The following is a 20,592-nucleotide window of genomic DNA, read 5'->3' on the forward strand; positions in this document are numbered from 1 at the left end:
AACTTGAGTGAATTTTATATTTCCATCGGACAATACATTATCCCCTAGACAACGACAGAGCTATTTCTTATTGATTATTATTATACCCGCGCTTTTAGATTTAGTATTGATGACGTATATTATCTGTATGTTTGCATTGATATTATTTTTGTGTATTTTTATCAATAAATACTGTTAAAAATAGTCCCATCAGACTTCAACGGACCTCTCTATCTTTGCTGGTAAGTGACCCAGTTACAGGGTACGTAACAATAAGGCAGGGCATCAAAGGTTACGGGAGAAGGCAGGAGAATGAGGTTGAGAGGAATAATAAATCAGTCATGATGGTGTGGTGAAGCAGACTCAATGAGCCAAATATCCTGAATCATGGGAAGTTCACATCTACAGATGCACTGGGCTGTCCGCACCACTCTCTGCAGAATCTGCGATTAAGGGAGGTACAGTTCCCATACCAGGCAGTGATGCAGCCAGTCAGGATGCTCTCAATTGTGCCCCTGCAGAAAGTTCTTAGGATTTGGGGGCCGATACCAAACTTCCTCAAGCATCTGAGTTGAAAGAGGCGCTGTTGTGTCTTTTTCACCACACAGCTGGTGTGTACAGATCATGTGAGATCCTCGGTGATGTGGATGCCAAGGAGCTTGAAGCTGTTCACCCTCTCAACCCCAGATCCGTTGATGTGAATAGGGGTGAGCCCGTCTCCATTCCTTCTGTAATCCACAACCAGCTCCTTTGTTTTTGCAACTTTGAGGGAGAGGTTGTTTTCCTGACTCCACTGTGTCAGAGAGATGACTTCTTCCCTGTAGGCCACCTCGCTACTGTTTGAGATTAGGCCAATCAATGTAGTGTTGTCAGCAAGTTTAATTAGCAAACTGGAGCTGTGGGCAGCGATACAGTCATGGGTATACAGGGAGTAAAGGAGGGGACTCAGTAAACAGCCCTGAGGGGCTCCTGTATTGAGAGTCAGAGGGTTGGAGGTGAGGGAGCCCACTCTTACAACCTGCAGGCGATCTGACAGGAAGTCCGGGATCCAGCTGCACAAGGCAGGGTGAAGGCCGAGGTCTCTGAGCTTCTTGTCAAGCCTGGATGGAATTATGGTGTTGAATGCTGAACTGTAGTCCAAGAACAGCATTCTCACATAAGCATCCCTCTTCTCCAGATGTGTAAGGATGGTGTGCAGAGCAGTGGCTATTGCATCATCTGTCGATTGGCTGTGTTGGTAGGTGAATTGTAAGGAGTCCAGTTTGGGTGGTAGCAAGCCACAGATGTAATCCTTGACCAGCCTCTCAAAGCATTTGCTTATTATTGAGGTGAGTGTGACAGGACGCCAGTCGTTCAGGCGTGTTACCTTGGTCTTTTTTGGTACCGGGACAATGGTGAATAATTTGAAGCAGGAGGACACTCTATGCTGGGAGAGGGAGAGATTAAAAATGTCTGTAAACACGCCTGCCAGTTGCGCACATCCTAAGTACCCGCCCTGGGTTGCCATCCGGTCCTGCAGCATTGCGACTCTCCACTCGTTGGAAACATCTACGTACCTCAGCCTCAGAGATGACCAGGTTGTAGGTTGTAGCGGTGGCTTTCCTCGAAGGCTCAGAGTTAGTGACATCATACCGAGCGTAAAAGTGGTTGAGCTAAACCGGGAGAGGCTCCGATGTTGGCGGGACCACAACCTTTGGCATTGAAGTCTGCGATGGTATGCAGCCCTCGCCACAAGTCACGTGTGCTATTCATTGTGAATCTTGACTCAATCTTGTCCCTGTATTGTTGTTTCACAGGCTTGATAGCTTTACGCAGATAGTAGCTGCTGTTCTTGAGCTCCAGCTGATAGCCGGCAGCGTAAGGTCTATGTTGCGCAGTAAGCACTACTCACACGGAACTTCTGATCCAGGGTTTCTGGTTCAGGAAGACCCTGACTGACTTCTGGGGGACAACGTCATTGATGTACTTCTGGATGAAGCACGTGACTCCATCCATGAACTCGGGACACATCCTCATCATGGGAGACATTCCAGTCGACGTCATCGAAGCAATCCTGCAGCATGGAGACCGAATGGTCGGACCAACAGTGGACGGTTTTAACTATGGCTGCCTCTTGTTTCAGCTTCTGCCTGTATGTCGGCAAAAGCAGGATTGAAGAGTGATCTGATTTTCCAAAAGCTGGGCGAAGGAGAGCTTTGTAAGCGTCACAGAAGGGAGTGTAACAGTGGTCAAGTGTGTTATCTCCATGAGTGCTCACCTGGATATGCTGACAAAACTTGGGAGAGATTTTCAGCAGCGATACTCAATTAAAGTCATCAGCGACAATGAAGGCAGCCTCTGGGTGTGCAGTCTCCAGTGTGCTGATGGTCTCCTACAGTTCTTTGAGAGCCAGGTCAGTACTGGCCTGCGGTGGAATGTACACCACTGTGATGGTAACAGCCGTGAACTCCGTAGGCAGCCAGTGGGTCTGCGCAGCAGCACCAGGTATTCCAGGTCTGGGGAACAAAAGGATTTGAGTGAATGCACATTCTGGGGGTCGCACCAAGCATTGTTGACCATGAAGCCTACCCCTCCTCCTTTACTCTTTCCAGTACGTTGTTTCGATCTGTCTGCACGGAACAGGGAGAACCCAGAGGGCTCGATGGCATGGTCCGGTATCTCCTCCACCAACCAGGTCTCCACGAAACACAAAAGTGTGGAATTCTTGTTTCCCGCTGATAGAGATTCTGGCTCTCAGTTCACAAAGCTTGTTATCCAGGGACTGAGCATTAGCCAGGAGTATGCTAGGGAGTGGCGGTCAATTAGTACGCCATCTCAGCCTCACCAGGATGCCGACCCTTCTCCCTTGCCTCCAGCGTTTCTTCTTCCGAGGTAGTGGTGGTGTAGGAGATGAGTCCCCCATGGATCGTGCAAGCAGGGGTTCCCAGCGTAGGAAAAGCGGCACATAGTGGATAATTGCCATCTTTCCAATGTTCAGAAGGGTCAGTCTATTGTATCTGATGTCACTATCTGCTATTATGGGAATCATATACAGGCCTCCAAATAGTAGCCAAGATGTGGGGTTGAAACTGCAAAGGAAGCTGGAAAAGGCATGTAATAAGGGTAATGTCACAATTGTAATGGACTTCTGTATGCAAGGGGATTGGGAAAATCATGTTGGTATCGGATCACAAGAGAGAGAGTTTGTTGAGTGCCTATGAAATTGCTTTATAGAGCAGCTTGTGCTTGATTCTACTAGGGGAAAAGTTATCTTAGATTGGATGTTGTGCAATAACCCAGATCTTATTAGGGAGCTTAATGTAAAGAAACTCTTAGGAGGCAGTAATCATATGATTGAATACATACTGCAATTTGAGTGGGAGAAGTACAAGTCACATGCATCTTTATTGCAAGGGAATAAAGGGGACCGTTGAGGCATGAGAGAGGAGCCTGCCCAGGTGGATTGGAGGAGGATACTGGTGGGGATGACAGCAGAGCAGTGATGGCTGAAGTTTCTGGGAATAGTTCACAAGGTGCAGGGTAGTTATATTCCACAAAAGAAAAAGTTTTCTAATGGCAACTGTGGCTGATAAGTAAAGTTCAGGACCGCATAAAAGCCAAGGAAAGAGTATATAAGGTAGCAAAAGTGAGTGGGAAGCTGGATGATTGGGAAGCTTTTAAAATCTAACAAAAGGCAAATAAAAAAGCAATAAGAAGGGAAAAGATGAAATATGAGGGCAAACTAACCAATAATATAAAGCAGGATACTATAAGTTTTTTAGTTATTTAAAGAGTAAAAGGGAGGCGAAAGTTGATATGGGACCACTGGAAAATGAAGCTGGTGAGGTAGTGATGGGGACAAAGACATGGCAGATGAACTTAATGAGTACTTTGCATCTAACTTCACTGTGGAAGACTGACACTAGGATCAGCAGTGTGCCAGACGTCCTTCAATGTCAGGACTGAGTACCGTTGCTACTACAAAGGAAATAGTGCCAGGCAAACTGAAAAGTCTTAAGGTGGGTAAGTCAACTGGACCAGATGGGCTACAACCCAGAGTCCTGAGAGAGGTTGCTGAAGAGATAACAGATGCATTGGTCATGATCTTTCAAGAATCACTTGATTCTGGCATGGTCCCAGAAGACTGGAAAATTGCAAATGTCACTCCACTCTTTAAGAAGGGAGGAAGGCAAAAGAAATTATAGGCCAGTTAGTCTAACCTCAGTGGTTTGGAAAGTGTTGGAGTCTATTATTAAGAACGAGGTTTTGGGGTCTTTGGTGATTAATGCTAAATTAAGTCAAAGTCAGCATGGTTTCTATAAAGAGAAATCTTGCCTGACAAATCTGTTAGAGTTCTTTGAGGAAGTTACAAACAGGGTGGCAAAGGAGAGGCAGGTGATGTAATTTACTTGGATTTTAAGAAGGCATTTGGTAAGGTGCCACACATGAGGCTGCTTAACAAGAGAAAATCCTATGGCGTTACAGGAAAGATACAGGCATGGATAGAGAAATGGTTGACAGACAGGAGGCAGTGACTGGGAAAAAAAGGGGGCCTTTTTTGATTGCCTGCCAATGACAAGTGATGTTCCTCAGGGGTCAGTATTGGGACTGCTACTTTTCATCTTGTTAGTCAATGATTTACATAATGGAGTTGATGGCTTTGTGGCAAAGTTTGGGATGATACGAAGATAGGTGGAGGGGTAGGTAGTGCTGAGGAAGCAATGTGATTGCAGTAAGACTTAGACAGATTGGAAGAATGGGCAAAAATGTGGTAGATGCAGTACAGTGTTAGAAAATGTATGATAATGCATTTGGTAAAAGGAACAATAGTGCAGAGTATTATCTAAATGGGGAGAAGATTCAAACATCAGAGATGCAGAGGGACTTAGGAGTCCTTGTGCAAGACTCCTAGTAGGTTAATTTACAGGCTGTGTCTGTCGTAAAGAAGGCAAATACAATGTTGGCATTTATTTCAAGGGAAATAGAATATAAAAGCAAGGAGATAATGCTGAGCCTTTTTAAGACACTAGACAGGCCACACTTGGAGTATTGTCAACAGTTTTGAACCCCATGTCTCAAAAAGAACTGTCCCGCTTGGTGGCGCAATAATATCAGTGCCGGACTCCGGGGCGAAGGTTCCTGAGTTCGAATCCATGTCAGGTTGCGCATCGAGCTAGCAACTCAGCCTCGTAAAAACAAAAATAGCTCGCTACGGAAACACCATCATGACAGTGCCCCAATAACTCCACTGCTGAGTTAAGGGCTATTCTTCTTCTTCTTCTTCTTCTTCTCAAAAAGGATGTGTTGTCATTGGAGAGAGTCCAGAGGAGGTTCACGAGGATGATTCTGGGAACATATGAGGAGCACTTGGCAGCTTTTGGCCTGTACTCACTGGAATTTAGAAGAATGCTAGAGGATTTCAATTAAATCTACTGAATGTTGAAAGGACTAGATAAGGTGGATGTGAAGAGGATGTTTCCTATGGTGGGTGTATCCAGAACTCGAGGGCACAGCCTCAAAATTGAGCAGCAACCCTTTAGAACAGAGGTTAGGAAGAATTCTTTTAGCCAGAGAGTAGTAAATCTGTGGAATGCTCTGCCACAGACAGCTGTGGAGACCAACACTACGAGTATACTTAAGTGAAAATTGACAATTTTCTGATTGGTCAGGGCATCAAAGGTTATGGCAAGAAGACAGGTGTATAGGGTTGAGTGGGGTCCAGGATCAGCCACAATGGAATGGTAGAGCAGACTAAATGAGCCAAATTGCCTAATTTTGCTCATATGTCTTATGGACGAGAATATAAAAGCACGGATATAATGTTGAGACTTTATAAAGCCCTGGTGAGGCCTCACTTAAGAGTACAGTGAGCAGTTTTGGGCCCAATACCTTAGAAAGGATGTGCTGAAACTGGAGAGGGTTCAAAAGAGGTTAACGAAAATGATTCCAGGATTGAATGACTTGTCATATGAAGAGTGTTTCATGGCTCTGGGCCTGTATTTGCTGGAATTTGGATGGATGAGGGCTGAAATGATTAAAACCAATCATAGAAACATAGAAAATAGGTGCAGGAGTAGGCCATTCGGCCCTTCGAGCCTACACCGCCATTCAGTATGATCATGGCTGATCATCCAACTCAGAACCCTGTACCTGCTTTCTCTCCATACTCCTTGATCCCTTTAGCCACAAGGGCCATATTTAACTTCCTCTTAAATATAGCCAATGAACTGGCCTCAACTGTTTCCTGTGGCAGAGAATTCCACAGATTCACCACTCTCTGTGTGAAGAAGTTTTTCCTCATCTCAGTCCTAAAAGGCATCCCCTTTATCCTTAAACTGTGACCCCTCATTCTGGACTTCCCCAACTTCGGAAACAATCTTCCTGCATCTAGCCTGTCCAATCCCTTTAGAATTTTATACGTTTCAATAAGATCCCCCCTCAATCTTCTAAATTCCAGTGAGTATAAGCCTAGTCGATCCAGTCTTTCTTCATATGAAAGTCCTGCCATCCCAGGAATCAATCTGGTGAACCTTCTCTGTACTCCGTCTATGGCAAGAATGTCTTTCCCCAGATTAGGGGACCAAAACTGCACACAATATTCTAGGTGCGGTCTCACCAAGGCCTTGTACAACTGCAGTAGAACCTCCCTGCTCCTGTACTCAAATCCTTTTGCTATGAATGCCAACATACCATTTGCCTTTTTCACCGCCTGCTGTACCTGCATGCCCACCTTCAATGACTGGTGTACAATGACACCCAGGTCTCGTTGCATCTCCCCTTTTCCTAATCGGCCACCGTTCAGATAATAATGTTTTCCTGTTCTTGCAACCAAAGTGGATAACCTCACATTTACTTACTTTATTGCATCTGCCATGAATTTGCCCACTCACCTAACCTATCCAAGTCACCCTGCATCCTCTTAGCATCCTCCTCACAGCTAACACCGCCGCCCAGCTTCGTGTCATCCGCAAACTTGGAGATGCTGCATTTAATTCCCTTGTCTAAATCATTAATATATATTGTAAACAACTGGGGTCCCAGCACTGAGCCTTGCAGTACCCCACTAGTCACTGCCTGCCATTCTGAAAAGGTCCCGTTTACTTCCACTCTTTGCTTCCTGTCTGCCAACCAATTTTCTATCCACATCAATATCATACCCCCAATACCGTGTGCTTTAAGTTTGCACACTAATCTCCTGTGTGGGACCTTGTCAAGAGCCTTTTGAAAATCTAAATATACCACATCCACTGGCTCTCCCCTATCCACTCTACTAGTTACTTCTTCAAAAAATTCTATAAGATTCGTCAGACATGATTTTCCTTTCACAAATCCATACTGAGTTTGTCTGATGATTTCACCTCTTTCCAAATGTGCTGTTATCACATCTTTGATAACCGACTCTAGCATTTCCCCACCACCGATGTCAGACTAACCGGTCTATATTCCCCGGTTTCTCCCTCCCTCCTTTTTTAAAAAGTGGGGTTACATTAGCCACCCTCCAATCCTCAGGAAATAATCCAGAATCTAAGGAGTTTTGAAAAATTATCACTAATGCATCTACTATTTCTTGGGCTACTTCCTTAAGCACTCTGGGATGCAGACCATCTGGCCCTGGGGATTTATCTGCCTTTAATCCCTTCAATTTACCTAACACCACTTCCCTACTAACATGTATTTCCCTCAGTTCCTCCATCTCACTAGACCCTTGGTCCCTTACTATTTCTGGAAGATTATTTATGTCCTTCTTAGTGAAGACAGAACCAAAGTAGTTATTCAATTGGTCTGCCATGTCTTTGTTCCCTATGATCAATTCACCTGTTTCTGACTGTAAAGGACCTACATTTGTCTTGACCAATCTTTTTCTTTTCACATATCTATAAAAGCTTTTACAGTCAGTTTTTATGTTCGCTGACAGCTTTCTCTCATAATCTTTTTTCCCTTTCCTAATTAAGCCCTTTGTCCTCCTCTGCTGGTCTCTGAATTTCTCCCAGTCCTCAGGTGTGCTGCTTTTTTTTGCTAATTTATATGTTTCTTCTTTGGACTTGATACTATCCCTAATTTCCCTTGTCAGCCACGGGTGCACTACCTTCCCTGGTTTATTCTTTTGCCAATCTGGGATGAACAATTGTTGTAGTTCATCCATGCGATCTTTAAATGCTTGCCATTGCATATCCACCGTCAACCCTTTAAGTATCATTTGCCAGTCTATCTTAGCTAATTCACGTCTCATACCTTCAAAGTTACCCTTCTTTAAGTTCAGAACCTTTGTTTCTGAATTAACTATGTCACTCTCCATCTTAATGAAGAATTCCACCATATTATGGTCACTCTTATCCAAGGGGCCTCACACGACAAGATTGCTAACTAACCCTTCCTCATTGCTCAATACCCAATCTAGAATGGCCTGCTCTCTAGTTGGTTCCTCGACATGTTGGTTCAGAAAACCATCCCGCATACATTCCAAGAAATCCTCTTCCTCAGCACCCTTACCAGTTTGGTTCACCCAATCTAGATGTAGATTGAAGTCACCCATTATAACTACTGTTCCATTTTTGCACGCATTTCTAATTTCCTGTTTAATGCCATCCCCAACCTCACTACTACTGTTAGGTGGCCTGTACACAACTCCCACCAACTATCGAATGGTGAAAGGCCTTGATAGAGTAGATGTGGAGAAGGTGCTTCCTTTGGTGGGAGAGTCTAAGATGGAAGACACAGCCTCAGAATAGATGTGTGTTCTTTTAGAACAGAGAAGAGGAGGAATTTCTTCAGCCAGAGAGTGGTGAATCTGCTGAATTTTTTGTTACAGGCAGCTGTGGAGGCAATGCAAAGGCATGCACGCTGAGAGATACAGGTGTCCAGAATATGTACATGAAAGAAAACATGTGTTATAGGAGAAACACAGGCTGTGAGTTGTTGCAACCAGCATGCACATACCCTTCAGCAGCTCACGCAGATGTGCCTTCCCCTTGTCCAGGGGCGTCTCTCCATACTTACTGCAGATGCTGACGAGAGCCCCATTGCTCACCAGGTCCTGACAAAGAGAACATTCATAATGAGTGGTGCTATGGTCACAACAGCGTCACTGGCTCACATGTCACGCCAGGCTTTTTATCCCAGTCAAAACTCATTCCCCAGGGACTTTAGTTCTTAGCAAAGGTTGAAAAGGACTTTATTCCCCGGAGTGTAGGAGAATGGGGTATACAGAGTGTCTTGATAGAGTTACTGTGGATTACAGTTAATTTGGACACATGGGATCAGTACATTTGGTCCAAATAAGCAGCTGCCCCAATTAGCAGAAGCTTCATGGAAACAGTTAAAAGTGAATAATGAAGACCAACTGCCATTTAACTGAGTAACAAATTATATATTTAAATTCAACAGAGGGAGGTGATGGACAGGCAAGGAGATAAGCTGAGAGGGAAAAGGGGATGGGCAATGGTGAAGAAGATGGGGGAGGCATTATCTGTCAGTGCTCGGCAAAGCAGTCTCCCGATCTACATCGGGTGTCACCAATATACAGGAGGCCACCCCAGCAGCACCAGAATGCCACACCTGCCCCTACACCTTCTCCCTCACTACCATTCAGGGCCCTAAACAGCACTTCCAGGTGAGGTGACACTTCACCTGTCAGTCAGTTGGGGTCATACGAGGGGTGATTGATAAATTCGTGGCCTAAGGTAGAAGGAGTCAATTTTAGAAAACCTAGCACATTTATCTTTCAACAGTCCCCTCCTACTTTTACACACTTAGTCCAGCAGCCATGGAGCATACGGATCTTGGATCTCCAGAAAGTGTCCACAGCAGAGGTGGCCTAAAGTAGAAGGATATCTTTCCAGATGTTCCAGAGTTTGGTAGTGCTTGTATGTGTCATTGTTAGCCTTTGCCTTATTTCCTTGCTGCATTCGTTTGTGTCATTTAGTTCTGCACTCAGGTATATAAAGGAGGACACTTTGATCTTGTTCGATCTTGTTCGAGTTTCCGATGTAGATGTCAACTTGAATTGCAGTTTTGCTTATCACCATAACTTTGGTCTTTTTGCCATTTATCAGCAATCCAAATTCAGCAGAGACTTTTGCAACATTGTTGAGTAGTGCTTGTAGGTCTTCTGTTGTGGCTAGCAGGGCTGTGTCATCTGCGTATCTCAAGTTATTGATGGTTCTTCCTCCTATTTCAATGCCAGTGTTGTCTGGAATTGCCAGTCTCATGATCATCTCAGTGTAGATGTTAGAAAGGTGTGGAGAAAGGATGCAGCCTTGGCGGACTCCTTTCCCGTTGCAGAATAATTCAGTCTCATCGGATGTGGTCCGAAGGCTGGAGGATTGCACAGCATACAGTGTTTCTAGAGGAGCCACTAGGTGTGGTGCCACGCCCAGCTGAATCATTGTCGTCCGCAGTTTGGTGCATTGGACACAGTCAAACGCCTTTGAGTAGTCTGTGAAGCAGATGTACAGGGGGGTATTGACCTCTCTCGTTTTCTCCATTACGAGGCGCATGTTGAAGAGCTGGTCCCTGGTGCCTCAGCCACTCCTGAAGCCAGCCTGTTCGAGTGCAATTTATCTATCCACATAGATCTTTAGTCTCTCCGAGATGATCATGGGTAGAACCTTGCTGGTGTGTGATATCAATACGATTGTTCTGTAATTACCGCACTGCAGGACTGTAATTACTGCACTGCAGGAGGTCCCCTTTCTTGGGGATTGGAATGTAGACAGATTTGCACCAGTCTGTTGGCCATTTGCCAGTTTTCCAGATGGCGTAGAAATTGCGGGGCAAGATGTGGGCCATTGAGGTGCCTGTTGCTTTCAGTAGTTCAGTAGTAGTATGTTGTCTGGACCAGGTGCTTTACTCTTTTTAATCTTCTCATTTGCTCTTTCTACTTCTGACAGGAATGGCTCAGGTTCATGTTCTAGTGTTGTCCAGTCAATGGCTGTTTTCATTCTCGTGATCTTCATAGAGTTTCTTGATGTACTCAAGCCACCTTTCCCTCACATCTGCATCTTCTGCCAGAATTTTTCCTTTGTCATTTTTGATTGCACCAATTCTTGGTGTGAGGGTGCCGGTAAGTTCTTTTACTGCAGCGACAGGTTACTATCTTGCTGTTGTCTTTGTCGGCCTCATTTTCCATGTTGGAGCTGATGCGTTGTAGGTATGCCTCTTTGTCAAGCCTGCATTGTCGTTGTACTTCACGCTTCAGCTCCCTGTATTCCTTACTTGTTCCTTTCTGACCTTTCACCGATCTCTTCTTTTCTACTGCATACAGTGTTTCGTTTGTGATCCATTCTGTGCCTTGGTGCTTGTGCCACTTTGGAATGTGTTTCTCTGCTGCTGTTGTCAATGCATCTCTTGTTGCGTTCCAAAGTTCTTCTGGTTCGACCTCTTCTTGTAAGTTCAGTAGGGCTTCAAAACTGCTGCAAACCTCTGTGCTGGAAGAGTTTGGTATGTCTGAGAGATCGTATCTCACTGGTGGTTAACCCTAGGTAATTTCTAAAGCAAGTACATGTCTGGCACAGCATTGTGGGCTGAAGGGCCTGTATTGTGCTGTAGGTTTTCTATGTTTCTCCAGTCAGACTCTCCCTTCTCCAGCCTAGTATCTCTTTCACTAATCAACTTCCAAGCTCTTCACTTCATCTCTCCCCCTTCAGGTTTCACCTGTCACCTTATGCTTCTCTCCCCTCCCCCCACCTTTTAAATCCACTCCTCAGCTTTTCTTCTCCAGTCCTGCTGAAGGGTCTCGGCCTGAAATGTTGACTGTACTTTTTTCTATAGACGCTGCCTGGCCTGCTGCGTTCCTCCAGCATTTAGTGTGTTGCTTGGATTTCCAGCATCTGCAGATTTTCTCTTGCTTGTGCTTGAATTGTCTTACTGCTTTTTTCTTGCTAAATATCAGTGACAAAAATCACTGATTTTTGAACACAAATACATGAAACTGACACTATTTAAAAACCATTTGCCTCCAAGCAAACCATAGTATCTAATGGCCACACAAGCGCAGGTGAATGATGCAAGTTAGAAACTATTCAGTAACAGTCTCCTGCCCCAATCAAGTGGCATAGTGTCCCAAGTAAACAGAGGGAATCCTGACTATTTTCTCAATTAGTTTTTATTCTTTAAGAGTTGTCCCAAATTAACCAAAATCCACTAAAACAGAATTATGAGGGGTATCAAATGGTAAACGAAAGCAGGTTTTTTCCACTGAGGTTCGGCGAGACTAGAACTAGAGGTCAAGGGTGAAAGGTGAAATGTTTAAGGGGAACATGAGGGTGGTGAGAGTGTGGTATGAACTGCCAGTGGAAGAGGTGGGTGCGGGTTCAATTTCAGCATTTAAGAGAAGTTTGGATAAGTACAAGGAGGGCTATGGTCTGGGTGCAGGTTGATTGGATAATATTTCGGCACAGACGAGATGTGCTGCAGGGACAGTTTCCTTGCTGTAGTGGTCTATGACTGTATTACTGTGCCGGCTGGTCTGAGATGTCTCCACTCAGAGGACAGCCAGCAGCGGGGAGGGAGGAATGGGGCGGAGAGTGGTGGTAAGGAAGGTATGGGGTGGGGAACATAACAAGCAGAACCGTCTCTCACCTCCGCCACTTCGTCATGGCCCCAGAAGCAGGCATAGTGCAATGGTGTGTTCCCGTGTTCGTTCACGGCGCACACATCTGCCTTACACTGGATCAGCTGTGAACACAAACACACACGGTGAGAATCACGGTAGATTTGTGCTAAGCTCTCGATACTCTGACCCAGGAGAGGGAAGACACTGAGAACCATATGGTCTGTCCCCAGCAATGCCACCCGCTCATCGTCAGCCATGCATCCAACACAAGTCTGTAGCACATTAAATGTCAGTCACACGCACGATGTCTGCAACATGTCCAACGTCAGTCGCACGCTCGACGTCTGCAGCACGCCCAACGTCAGTCGCACGCCCGATGTCTGCAGCACACCCAGTGTCAGTCGCACTCACAATGTCTGTGGCACGCCCAACATCAGTTGTACGTTCGTCACCAGCGGCTTGTTCATCGTCAGCCTGCCCACACCACACACACACAAACTTCCGTCCAACATTCCTGCAGCCTGGAGCTTACACTGTGAACAGGGAGCGGGAGTAATCTGTGTGGATCTGTGCCTTTCTTTAACAAAACTGCAATTTATTCACAAACACAAAATCAGGGATTTACAAGAGTGTGAACACTTACAAGTTAAAATATGATTACTGCTCTTGAAAAAACAATGAATTCCCTGGGGACCCACAATTCCTGGAAATGCCCCATTATACCCACAGAGAACATGTTCTCTCTCCAAGGACACCCAAGTACGAATGTAACCCCGCAAGAGTGGCAGTCGGCCCAGGCAGAACTTGCTTCAGGCTGACCTTGCTGTATGACACGCACACCCCTCCACCCTCAATATCCACAAATCCATTACCTTGGTCCAAATAAACTCAAAGCCTGAATCTCCACGTCATCCGTCGTGGAAAATCCCAGAGATTCACCCCACCCCTGCCAGGGTTATTTTAATTATATTTTATTTATTTAGAGATACAGTGCAGGTTAGGCCCTTCTCGTCCAACAAGATACACCGCCCAGGAACCCACCGATTTAACCCTAGCTTAATCGTAAGACAACCCTACAGGGACAAGGTCCAGCACCTGGCCACGTGGTGTGCCAATAAAAACCTGGCCCTTAACACCCAGAAGACCAAGGAGATTGTTGTGGACTTCAGACATGCTAGGAGCCACACTCATGACCCCATCTACATCAACGAAGCTGTAGTGGAGCATGTATCAAGCTTCAAATTTCCTGGTGTCCACATTTCCAATGATCTCACCTGGTCCCTGAACTCCTCCATCCTGATCAAAAAGGCACAACAGCGCCTTTATTTCCTGTGGAGCATCAAGAAAGCTCACCTCTGTCCCAGGATACTGACGGCCTTTTACCGCTGTACCAGTGAGAGCACATTCACCAACTGCATCTCAGTGTGGTATGGCAATTGTCCCATATCGGACCGCAAAGCACTCCAGTGGGTGGTGAAAACTGCCCAGAGGATTATAGGCACCCAATTGCCCACCATTAAGAACATCTACCATAAACTCTGCCTGGGCAGGGCAAAAAGCATTATCAAGGATGCAACTCACCCTAACCATGGACTTGTCACTCTCCTCCCATCCGGTAAGCACTACAGGAGCCTCCGCTCCCGCACCAGCAGGCTCAGGAAGAGCTTCTTCCCTGAGGCTGTAACCCTGCTGAACCTCACATCACAGCGCTAAGCAGTACTGCACCCATATTGGACTTTTATTTTTGTATGCTGTAGCACTTACTTTTTATTTGCAGTTATTTTGTAAATAACACTTCTTTTGCACTTCTGGTTAGATGCTAACTGCATTTCATTGGCTTTGTATCTGTACTCGGCACAATGACAATAAAGTTGAATCTAATCTAATCTAATGATCATTAACCTCCTAACCAATCCGTCTTTGGGCTGTGGGAGGAAAATGGAACGTCCAGAGGAAGCTCACACATTCCACCGGGAGACTCCTTTCAAGTGATGCCGGAATTGAATTCTGAACGAGAGAACGCACTCTCAGACTGCTCATGGTCTGTTTTAAACCCACAACTTCAGTAACTGTCTGCTCTCTCCTTTCTCAGGCAGGGGGACTGGTCTGTGCACACACTCCTGGTGTGTCCTCATCAAGACCAGAAGACAATAGGACACAGGAGCACAATTAGGCCATTCAGCCCACTGTGTCTGCTCCACCATTCTATCATGGTTGATTTATTATCCCTCTCAACCCCATTCTCCTGCCTTCTCCCCATAACATTTGACACCTTGACTAATCAAGAACTTATCATCCTCCACTTTAAATATATCCAACTACTTGACCTCCACAGCCATCGGTGGCAATCAATTTCAGATTCACCACCTTCTTACTAAAGAAATTCCTCCTCATCTCTGTTCTAAATGTATGTTCTTGTAATCTGGTCCTAGACTCCACCACTATAGAAAAGTTCTCAACACATCCACTCCAGCTAAGCCTTTCAATATTTGATAGACTTTTTCCCCCTCATTCTACTAAACTCCTGAGAGTACAGGCCCAGAGCACCAGACATGTCAAGACACCGCACAGTTGCAAACCAGTTAGAAATATAGAAAATCTACAGCACAATACAGGCCCTTCAGCCCACAAGGTTGCGCTGAACATGTCCCTACCCTAGAAATTACTAGGCTTACCCATAGCCTTCTATTTTACTAAGCTCCATGTACCTATCCAAAAGTCTCTTAAAAGATCCTATAGTATCCACCTCCACCGCCATTGCCCACAGCCCATTCCATGAACTCACCACCATCTGAGTGAAAACTTACCCCTGATATCTCCTCTATACCTACTCCCCAGCACCTTAGACCTGTGTGTTCTTGTGGCAACCATTTCAACCCTGGGAAAAAGCCTCTGACTATCCACACGATCAATGCTTCTCATCATCTTATACACCTCTATCAGGTCACCTCTCATCCTCTGTTGCTCCAAGGAGAAAAGGCCAAGTTCACTCAACCTATTCTCATAAGACATGCTCCCCAATCCAGGCAACATCCCTGTAAATCTCCTCTGCACCCTTTCTATGGCTTCCACATCCTTCCTGTAGTGAGGCGACCAGAACTGAGCACAGTACTCCAAGTGGGGTCTGACCAGGGTCCTATATAGCTGCAACATTACCTCTCGGCTCCTAAATTCAATTCCATGACTGATGAAGGCCAATACACCGTACGCCTTCTTAACTACTGAGTCAACCTGCACAGCTGCTTTGAGCGTCCAATGGACTCAGACCCCAAGATCCCTCTGATCCTTCACACTGCCAAGAGCCTTGCCATTAATACTATATTCTGCCACCATATTTGACCTTCCAAAATGAACCACCTCACACTTACCTGGGTTGAACTCCATCTGCCACTTCTCAGCCCGGTTTTGCATCTTATCAATGTCCCACTGTAACCTCTGACAGCCCTCCACACTATCCACAACACCTCCAACCTTTGCGTCATCAGCAAACTTACTAACACATCCCTCCACTTCCTCATCCAGGTCATTTATAAAAATCACGAAGAGTAAGAGTCCCAGAACAGATCTCTGAGGCACTCCACTGGTCACCGAACTCCATGCAGAATATGACCCGTCTACAACCACTCTCTGCTTTCTGTGGGCAAACCAGTTCTGGATCCACAAAGTAATGTCCCCTTGGATCCCATGCCTCCCTACTTTCTCAATAAGTCTTGCATGGGGTACCTTGTCAAATGCCTTGCTGAAATCCATATATACTACATCAACTGCTCTACCTTCATCACAGCCTTAAAAAATTCAATCAGGTTAGTAAGGCATGACCTGCCTTTGACAAAGCCATGCTGACTATTCCTAATCATGTTAATCCTCTCCAAATGTTCATAAATCCTGCCTCTCAGGATCTTCTCCATCAGTTTACCAACCACTGAAGTAATACTCACTATAATCAGATGGCAGATGGAGTTCAATCCGGACAAGTGTGAGGTGATGCATTTTGGAAGGACAAACCAGAAGACTGAGTACAGGATTAATGGTCATTTACTTAAGAGTGTGGATGAACAAAGGGACCTTGGGGTTCAAATCCATACATCCCTCAAGATCGCTGCACAGGTTGATAGGGTAGTTAAGAAGGCCTATGGGATGCTAGGCTTTATTAACAGGGGGATTGAGTTCAAGAGTAGAGAGGTCATGTTGCAACTCTACAAATCTCTGGTGAGACCGCACTTAGAGTATTGTGTTCAATTCTGATCACCTCATTATAGGAAGGATGTGGAAGCTATGGAGAGGGTGCAGAGGAGATTTACCAGGATGCTGCCTGGATTGGAGAACAAGTCATATGAAGCAAGGTTAGCAGAGCTGGGACTTTTCTCTTTGGAGTGTAGAAGAATGAGAGGGGACGATAAAGGTCTACAAGATTATGAGAGGCATAGATAGGGTGGATAGTCAGTACCTGTTTCCCAGGGCACCAATAGAAAACACCAGAGGGCATATGTACAATATTAAGGGAGGGAAGTTTAGGGGAGACATCAGGGGTAAGTTTTTTACACAGAGGGTTGTGAGTGCCTAGAATGACTTGCCAGGGATGGTGGTGGAGGCTAAAACAGGGGTATTTAAGAGCCTCTTGGACAGGCACATGGATGAAAGAAAAATGGAGGGTCATGTGGTAGTGTGGGTTTAGTACTTTTTTTTAGGGATTATATGGGTCAGCACAACATGGAGGGCTGAAGGGCCTGTACTGTGCTGTAGTGTTCTATGGTTCTATAATATCCTGGGCTATTTCTAGTCCCTTTTTTGAATAATGGAACAACTTCTGCAATCCTCCAGTCCTCCAGAACCTCTCCTGTTCCCATTGATGATGCAAAGATCATCGCCAGAGGCTCAGCAATCTCCTCCCTCGCCTCCCACAGTAGCCTGGAGTATATCTTGTACAGTCCCAGTGAGTTATCCAACTTGCCGTTTTCCAAAATCTCCAGCACTTCCTCTTTCTTAATGTCTATATGCTCAAGCTTTTCAGTCTGCTGTAGTCATGCCTACAATCACCAAGGTCCTTTTCTGTAGTGAATACTGGAGCAAAGCATTCATTAAGTACCTCCACTATCTCCTCCAGTTCCATACACACTTTTCCACTGTCACACTTGATTGGTCCTGTTCTCTCACTTGGCCCAACACCCAAAATCCTGGCTCACACCTTCTGTTTGAGACTCTGACTCATACCAGCTCTCTGAGACCCAGTGTCTGACCCTTACCTTCTGAACGATATCACGGTGGCCGTGACTGGCAGCTAGGTGCAAGGGGGTGTCATCGCCCCTGTTCATTACATTGATACGAGCTCCTCGCATGATTAACATGTCAACGACGTTGGACCGGCCTTCACGACACGCCCAGTGTAGGGGGCTGAATCCATGGTCATCCCTGCCAAATCACAAGGCTTTATTTATTACTTATTCAGAGATACAGCACAGTAACACGCCTTTTCAGCCCAACGAGCCAACACCACCCCACGACACACATGTGACCTCTAACCCGCCATCTCTGGAATGTGGGAACCTGGAGGAAACCCATGCACTCCACAAGGAGAACGTACAACTTCCTTACAGACACTGATTCAGGGTCGCTGGCACTGTAACAGCTTTATACTACCAAGTCAGCTCAAAGGTGCCAGTCAGACTGATCCACCATCACACACACGTATGCACGCACACACGCAGGCCCTCAGATACACGCCAGACATATTTATGATGAGCCTAGGTGGATCAGAGAGATGTGTTTAAAGTGCACGGTGCTGCAGAACTCTCTGGTGGAATGACATGCATAGGGCAGGGTGTTTAATATTCATCCAGTAAGAGTATCTGTAAGACACAGGAGCAGAATTAGGCCATTCAGCCCATCGAGTGTACTCTGCCATCATGGCTGATTTACTATCCCTCTCAACCCCATTCTTCTGCCTTCTCCTCGTAACCTTTGACGCACTGACTAATCAAGAACCTATCAACTTCAACTTTAAATATACCAATGATTTGACCTCCACAGCCGTCTGCAGCAATGAATTCCACAGATTCATCACCGTCTGGCTAAAGCATGGGGTCCCAACCTGGGGTCCACGAACCACTTGGTTAATGGTCAGGGTCCATGGCATAAAAAACGTCGGGAACCACTGGGCTAAAGAAATTCCTCCTCACCTCTGTTCTAAATGGACATCCTCTATGCTGAGGCTGTGCCCTCTAGTTCTAGATTCACCTACTATAGGAAACATTATCTCTCTGTTCACTCTAATTTTCAGTATTTAGTAGTTTCTGTGGAAAAGGGACATAAACTTCAAACACAGCAACACACAAAAATTGCTGGAGGAACTCAGCACGCCAGGCAGCATCTATGGAAAAAACATAGAAACATAGAAAATAGGTGCAGGAGTAGGCCATTCAGCCCTTCAAGCCTGCACCGCCATTCAGTATGATCATGGCTGATCATCCAACTCAGAACCCTGTACCTGCTTTCTCTCCATACTCCTTGATCCCTTTAGCCACAAGGGCCATATCCAACTTCCTCTTAAATATAGCCAATGAACTGGCCTCAACTGTTTCCTGCGGCAGAGAATTCCACAGATTCACCACTCTCTGTGTGAAGAAGTTTTTCCTCATCTCGGTCCTAAAAGGCTTCCCTTTTATCCTTAAACTGTTACCCCTCGTTCTGGACTTCCCCAACATCGGAAACAATCTTCCTGCATCGAGCCTGTCCAATCCCTTTAGAATTTTATACATTTCAATAAGATCCCCCCTCAATCTTCTAAATTCCAGTGAGTATAAGCCTAGTCGATCCAGTCTTTCTTCATATGAAAGTCCTGCCATCCCAGGAATCAATCTGGTGAACCTTCTCTGTACTCCCTCTATGGCAAGAATGTCTTTCCTCAGATTAGGGGACCAAAACTGCACACAATATTCTAGGTGCGGTCTCACCAAGGCCTTGTACAACTGCAGTAGAACCTCCCTGCTCCTGTACTCAAATCCTTTTGCTATGAATGCCAACATACAATTTGCCTTTTTCACCGCCTGCTGTACCTGCATGCCCACCTTCAATGACTGGTGTACAATGACACCCAGGTCTCGTTGCATCTCCCCTTTTCCTAATCGGCCACCGTTCAGATAATAATGTTTTCCTGTTCTTGCAACCAAAGTGGATAACCTCACATTTATCCACATTAAATTGCATCTGCCATGAATTTGCCCACTCACCTAACCTATCCAAGTCACCCTGCATCCTCTTAGCATCCTCCTCACAGCTAACACCGCCGCCCAGCTTCGTGTCATCCGCAAACTTGGAGATGTTGCATTTAATTCCCTCGTCTAAATCATTAATATATATTGTAAACAACTGGGGTCCCAGCACTGAGCCTTGCAGTACCCCACTAGTCACTGCCTGCCATTCTGAAAAGGTCCCATTTACTCCCACTCTTTGCTTCCTGTCTGCCAACCAATTCTCTATCCACATCAATACCATACCCCCAATACCATGTGCTTTAAGTTTGCACACTAATCTCCTGTGTGGGACCTTGTCAAGAGCCTTTTGAAAATCTAAATATACCACATCCACTGGCTCTCCCCTATCCACTCTACTAGTTACATCTTCAAAAAATTCTATAAGATTCGTCAGACATGATTTTCCTTTCACAAATCCATGCTGACTTTGTCCAATGATTTCACCGCTTTCCAAATGTGCTGTTATCACATCTTTGATAACCGACTCTAGCATTTCCCCACCCCCGATGTCAGACTAACTGGTCTATAATTCCCCAGTTTCTCTCTCCCTCCTTTTTTAAAAAGTGGGGTTACATTAGCCACCCTCCAATCCTCAGGAACTAATCCAGAATCTAAGGAGTTTTGAAAAATTATCACTAATGCATCCACTATTTCTTGGGCTACTTCCTTAAGCACGCTGGGATGCAGACCATCTGGCCCTGGCGATTTATCTGCCTTTAATCCCTTCAATTTACCTAACACCACTTCCCTACTAACATGTATTTCCCTCAGTTCCTCCATCTCACTAGACCCTCGGTCCCTTACTATTTCCGGAAGATTATTTATGTCCTG

General features: G+C 45.5%; 1 protein-coding gene across 2 annotated transcripts in view; it reads right to left on the minus strand.

Moving 5' to 3' along the window:
* ilk (integrin-linked kinase) overlaps positions 1 to 20,592 on the minus strand; it is a 99,033-nt gene that overhangs the window by 30,577 nt on the left and 47,864 nt on the right. For both annotated transcript variants that reach the window (XM_073044429.1, XM_073044428.1), the window contains exons 3-5: positions 17,755 to 17,920; positions 12,538 to 12,633; positions 8,896 to 8,992 (exon numbers count right to left, since the gene is read on the minus strand). In XM_073044429.1, the coding sequence (XP_072900530.1) occupies positions 8,896 to 8,992; positions 12,538 to 12,633; positions 17,755 to 17,920 (359 nt within the window). The remainder of the gene's footprint in view (positions 1 to 8,895; positions 8,993 to 12,537; positions 12,634 to 17,754; positions 17,921 to 20,592) is intronic.

The sequence above is a fragment of the Hemitrygon akajei genome, chromosome 4 (assembly GCF_048418815.1).
Source record: "Hemitrygon akajei chromosome 4, sHemAka1.3, whole genome shotgun sequence".
Classification (NCBI taxonomy): Eukaryota; Metazoa; Chordata; class Chondrichthyes; order Myliobatiformes; family Dasyatidae; genus Hemitrygon; species Hemitrygon akajei.